Below are 6,443 nucleotides of genomic sequence, written 5' to 3' on the forward strand. Positions count from 1 at the left end.
AGTATGATGCACGACAACACGATGTATGATGATTTAGCAGAGACGCGGGCAGTCGCAGCACTCGGGCATCTCTCGTATTTCTCCCGTCGCTCCCGACACCCCTGCTCAACTGGAGGGACGAGCGACGGCGGCATGCCGACCACATGTTCGCGACCCGGCCCCACAGACTAGTGCCCCTCTGCGGCGTCCAGTCGACGCAGCGAGGCGACCCGTACAAGGATGGGATATAGACAAGGTGACTGTCATCAGTGCCAATGAATGACTGCAATGTCGGCAAGGGGCTGATGCTCGGTGCTGGAACATTAGGGAAAGTGTAATGAATAGGAAACGGCATCTGAATCTGCTGCCCAGCGCGGTATGTGGATGTTATACAGCTACTATGTTTCCCTACAGATGGTATCTGAATAGGAGTAGGAGATGGAAACGTGTTGTTGGCGTGGATCGGAAGAAGGAACATTCGAGAACTCTTGCTATTCACCATCAATGGCCTATCATCTGAATGCAAAATACATGAAGTTATGTGGCAGCGGACCTGGGCACCAATAGGATAAAACAGCGCTTGCAACGTTTTTTTTAAGATAGGCTATACATTGGAGCGATGAGTAGGCACCCTATCCCTCAATCAGCATACCTACCAACTACGCTTGAGCACATGCTAAGCTAACAAGTATAATGACCGCGAGTGAACAATTGAGCTCCACCGTCCACGAAAATCTAAGAGATTGCACGCCAGCTTCTAGTAACGTCTCCCGGTGACGAGCAGACTCGACACTAATAATATGCTAGATTTGGACTATTGCAAATCATGACACTCCCATGCGGCGTGTGGCATAAATGCGCCATAGTCAACACGCCATGCTGCGCGGATTGCTGACAGCGTGGAACAGGCCATGACCCTGAATGTGAATAAATTACCTGTTTAGGTAGGTATTCCTTCTAAATAGACCTTTTTACGGCCAAATAAAGACAAAGTGTGCACATTTTAGTAGTAATGCAACCGATATCGACAGTTCGCCAGAGACAGACTGACCCGTACTGTCGGAATCACCTGCACTATTGCTGAAATGAAACTGCGGCATAAATTGGGCGTAAAGAAGGTGAGGGTATTCGGGCCGCATCCAAACTACTGTTTACTTAACCCCTTATCTAATATCTGGACGCTCGTTGAAAGTACGAGCATAGACCTCTTACTACCTTCTCAGCTGCCTACGGCGCTGCCGTATGCGCACTGCGCGATTATGGGCTATGCTCCGGGGCAGCTCTCACTGCTACTGCAGTGAAAAGTGGGGGCTCGTAAGCTCGTCAAACTTGCACTAGTAGAAAGTACCGCGATCCAGCGCTGTCCGCTACACACACCCTTGGCTGACACCGTGTAGTAAATTTACATGCAGCGTAACTTATGTCACTGGACCTACCTATCATATCCGAAAACACAGTGCAACGGTGCAATTGCACAGTGCAAGGCAATGTACTCGGGTATCACATCCGATTCTTGAAACTAGTCATGCAATGCACAGACCTCAAACCACCGTTTACATTGACTCATGTTACTGGCAGACAGGTTTTGCGGTGAGTGTCGCTACCCACGACACCATCACCGCCGCCATAATATTGACATTAGCGCGTTACGACATTGTATCGCGTCACATGTCGCGCTCGCTCGGCAAGTCTGGAAGCGAAAGTTGCTGGGTGCTCGCTGGCGCGTGGCCATCCGAACGGCATCGGTGTGCGGCGCCGATCTGGGCGCGGCGGAGCTGGTGATTTCGCCGGAGCTGCTGTACCGTGGACGGAGAGCGGATCTCCTCTCCCGTCGTCAGCAGTACGCCGCTCCGGCAGTCAGTCGCGCGAACCTGCACAGTCTGCCGTGCTCAGGGCGTGCTGGAAACAGTGTGAGCTGATGGAGCTGCGTGGGTCGCGTCTGACACTGGTGCTGCTTCTAGTGAGTATCGTGTGCTGTGAGAGAGTCCCGGAGCCGGCTGACACCGGAGGGGCTAGAAGAGAGACCCGCCACGCCCCCCTGCCGCCCTGGCGACGGCCACACCCGCCGCCGCCGCCGCCGCCGCCGCGGCCTGGCCAGCGTGGCCTCCAGCCGAGACCTGAAGAGACGGCGGCGCTGCATCCGCGACATCCGCTGAGGCTCTACAGCCACCGCGACGGACCCCACGTGCACCCGGCACCCAGACCGGGACCGCCGCACGGGCAGGACTTCCAGCTGGGACCGCCGCACGGGCTGGATTTCCAGCTGGGACCGCCGAAAGGGCCGGACTTTCGACCGGGACCGCCGAAAGGGCAGGACTTCCAGCCCGGACCGCCGCACGGACCGGACTTCCAGCTGGTACCGCCGAAAGGGCAGGACTTTCGACCGGGACCGCCCCACGACGGGCCGGATTTCCGACCCGGACCGCCCTCCAGGCCGGAATTTGGACCGGGACCGCCACTCTCGTCGGACATTCGGCCCGAGCGGCCACATTACGAGAAGTTCCGATCGGAACCGCCACACGGACAGGAACCCGGGCCGAGTTTGCAGCAGCAAGACGAGTTCAGTTTCGGTTTCGGTGATTCTAGCCTGTCTCAACAGCAGCGCGATGAATATCCGGGATCGCCTCAGCCGGACTTTCATTCAGAGCGTGAGTACATTACTTTGTATGCCTCCCTGTATTCTCGCTGGTCAAACGTGAGTTGGCTTTTTATTCATCCCCACATCATTTTCATTATGCGTCATGGTAGGCTAATCATTTTGTTCCCTTTTGTTGCTACCCCATGGCGCCGTCAATGTATATTTGTCCTGAATACGGCTATGGTGAATAAGCGATTATTAATTGTAACAATTTGTCATCTTTTATGCATTTTCCATTGCCGGAAAAGCACTTGTAAATATAATACCACATAAGGCGTTCTCTTCTCATCCCCTCCCCCGCCGCCCCCCAGTTCCACTAACACATGATAGCCCTCTTTTACTAATTTATTTTTTATTTTTTGTTGCACACTTTCATTGCGCCATTGGTACAGACATCACCGGTACGAGACGCAGCGGGAAGAAGCTATATAATGACCTGAGGTCAGTGGGTTAGCCTCCAGAGAAAAAATGAAATTGCTGTTCAGAAGCAAAAATGCATTGTGTTAAAAAAATGGCCAAAATTTTGGTTTTATTTTTTAACCGAATCGCAAAAAGAATCGTTCAATAACTTTTTGGGTGAGTCAGACGTGAATCATTCCCTTTTCTGTTTTTTTCTTTGAATCGAAAGGAATCGATTCACCAATTTTTTAAAGGAATCAAACGATGGTTGAATCGAATAAAATCAAATGAATAAATGATTGAATCGACCCAAAAAGGTGAATCAATAACCAGTCTGCTTTGACCTGACCTTTACCTGCAAGGTCAGCGCTCGAAGTTGATCCCACCCAAACAAAAAGTATATTTTTCGACGCGCCTGATCATTACGATCACAATGGCGCTACAATCGCGGCTTTTCAACCTTCTTTGCGAAGTTATTTCATTTCATCTCATTTATTTCATTTATTTCATTTATTTCTTTATCACCAACCGTTACCCCAATGACATATGAAATCAGCTCAGTCCCAAAAACTGATCTATTACCTTGGGCACTTGACCTGAACTCAGAGGTCACCGATTGACTTTGGGATATTAACCCTCGCCGGCACAGGGGGTTGATGCAACCCCCCCCCCCCTAAGGTTTTTCGCGAATAACTCGCGTAAAAAGCGGCCGATCGCGACGAAACTTTCAATACCCTCGCATTGATCAATTTTAGACCTACCCTGAAAACTTCATGACCCTGACCCCAATGACCTTTGACCTGTGACCTCTTTTCCGAGACCATGTTTGGCCGGAATCGCGATTCGACGTATGTCGGCTAACATTAGCCGCGCGTTTGCAAGCTTTTTGTGGTTTCAAACGTTCAAACATGTGATTTGATGTCGCTCCCATACATTAGGGTGGGTGTCAAGGTCACCTGAAGGTCAGGTCAGGTCATTGACCTTTGGTGACCTCGGGTGACCTCGGTTCACTTTTTCGAGTTTTACATGTTTCTAGGCTAGTTTTTGGAGCTGAATTCGAATTTGGCAACCATTTGAACATTTACGAAGTAGTTTTGGTGCCTTCGTAACATGTTACGAAGCTGTCAGAGGCAGTTGACACGTATTACGAATACTCGTCACAACCCCTACCGGTTGACCTGACCTGACCTGACCCGACCTGGTCTAAATGCTTAAAGACATCATCTCTGAACAAAACTAACACGATATTCGTGATCAGCACCCCGGAAAACCACATAACAGCCACAATTTACGACTTTCTAACAGGTCCCGATTTTCCCGGTTTTCGGGTCATTGACCTGACCTGGAAGGTCACCCGATGACCTAGGACCTTAAAATTGGGTATCATCGGCTTCTTCTCGTGACGGGCAACACGCTCGTTTTTTCCGCGAAGCTCTAGCTCGATCAGGGGCCAAACGCGAGGGGGGGTCGTACCAACCCCCCCCCCCTTGTGCCGTCGAAGGACGCAAAATGGCCTGTGCCGGCGAGGGTTAAACCGAGTAGCTTCTTCTCGCTGCGTCTCGTACCGGTGATATCTGTACCATGACATATGTAACATGTAATACCTACGAGTACTCGGTACTCCATGCACAGTGTCCATGGTGATGCCGAGCATCACTGGTAAAACTGGTAAAACTGGTACAACTGGTAAAACATGCTCCTGTCCACAGCGAAGAGCGGGTGTCGCATCAATGGAAAGATGTACGCACCCGGGCAGAGTTGGCACCTCGCCAACTGTCGACGGGGTACTTGCGTCAAGTTTGGTCACAACTACTACGTTTCAGAAGATAGGTAAGTGATATACAGACAAGGATTTTGTCACAGCCCGCAGAGCACAGATTTAATAGTAGTCTGCCTCCTCGGTCAACTGTAAAATACCGTACCTATGTCTCAGAACCGCTCCGCCGTACTTACCCATGCAAAGCTATGCGACGCTCCCTCCCGAGCTTTCAAATCTTCATGAGTCATCAAGCGGTAAAACCAACACTCTGTTCACGATATACATATGTCCGGTTGACCAGCCCCGAGTGAATGAGAGAAGGGCTAAGTTGAATGCATGTGTTGTGTATATGACTGTGTGTTTGTCCAGCATGGATACGAGAAAGAGGGAGGGAGAGAGAGAGGGAGAGGGAGAGAAAGAGAAAGAGAGAGAAAGAGAGATAGAGAGAGAGAGAGAAAGAGAGAGAGAGAGAGAGAGAGTGAGAGAGAGAGAGAGAGAGAGAGAGAGAGAGAGAGAGAGAGAGAGAGAGAGAGAGAGAGAGAGAGAGAGAGAGAGAGAGAGAGAAAGACAGAGACAGAGACAGAGAGACAGAGAGCGAGAGGATTTTACCGTAGTCTCTATGTGTTTTATATTATGTTAAAATCGGTTTCACAAACGCAGTGCCATCTAAATATCACGATTATGTTCCAGGTGCTCGGTGAAATACCACAACGCCAACTACGCTTGTGTGATTTACCAGGACAAAGACCGGCCGTATCCGGACTGTTGTCCGTACTACCGCTGCAATCCGGAGAATTAAGTACCGTGGTAACGGATAATTAGTTTTCCACTGGGTGTAACACTGTTGTTGTCCGTAAAACCGCTGTATTCCGGAGAACTAAACGTGACGGCTAACTAGTGCTCCTCTGGGTGTAACACTGCTGTCCGTACTACCGCTAGCCGCTAGTATCTGGAGATCTGAATGCTGCAGTTGCGGCTAACTAGTCTCCTCCGGGTGTAACGTTGTGTTGTCCGTAAAACCGCTGTATTCCGGAGAACTAAACGTGACGGCTAACTAGTGCTCCTCTGGGTGCATAACACTCTCTTTTGTTATGGAGGTGTCACTGTACTGATGCAATGACATCAAAGGTAGCACTACGACAGTGAACTGTTCTGCAGCGATTACCTGGTGTCCTGGTTTTATGGATGTGTGGAATGTGTCAGGCGCTAGGGGCTGTGATTCATGTATGGAAGTTGGGAATGTTTACCTGCTCTCCCATGATTCAGGAGGTCACAGTGGGTCATTTTATGTGTGCATTTGTACATTGTGTGTGTGTTGAAACAGCAAAATCACCTAAATATAATATGTGATTCATGTGTTCTATATATAATTCCTTCATTTTCATTCAACCTTCGCCCGGGCAGCTCGGGGCCTTTTTGGCCACACTCTCCAGTTTTTTTTTTCAATTGTAAATAAACAGCGAGCACCGTTTAGTTTGGTATAGTTTATCATGTAGCAATTTTGCACCGTGTGTACATTTTTTAACCCCAGGTCACCGAAAGTCAGGTCACCAAGATACGTTTAGTAAACATGCCTCTAAAACATGCGATCCTGTCATTCCTACAGCTTCTCTTCTAGAACTTTGAAACTCAGTGAATTGCATAATTGACTAATCTCATTAATGTGCA

General features: G+C 49.6%; 1 protein-coding gene across 1 annotated transcript; it reads left to right on the forward strand.

Moving 5' to 3' along the window:
• Positions 1-1,623: 1,623 nt before the first annotated feature.
• Positions 1,624-6,129, forward strand: LOC122394296 (proline-rich protein HaeIII subfamily 1-like). The gene is made up of 3 exons (XM_043391055.1): positions 1,624-2,627; positions 4,726-4,846; positions 5,466-6,129. The coding sequence occupies exons 1-3, from the start codon at positions 1,898-1,900 to the stop codon at positions 5,572-5,574; spliced, it is 960 nt and encodes a 319-aa protein (XP_043246990.1). The 5' UTR covers positions 1,624-1,897; the 3' UTR covers positions 5,575-6,129.
• Positions 6,130-6,443: the final 314 nt, after the last annotated feature.

The sequence above is a fragment of the Amphibalanus amphitrite genome, unplaced genomic scaffold, assembly GCF_019059575.1.
Source record: "Amphibalanus amphitrite isolate SeventyFive unplaced genomic scaffold, NRLGWU_Aamphi_draft 000583F_arrow, whole genome shotgun sequence".
NCBI lineage: Eukaryota > Metazoa > Arthropoda > Thecostraca > Balanomorpha > Balanidae > Amphibalanus > Amphibalanus amphitrite.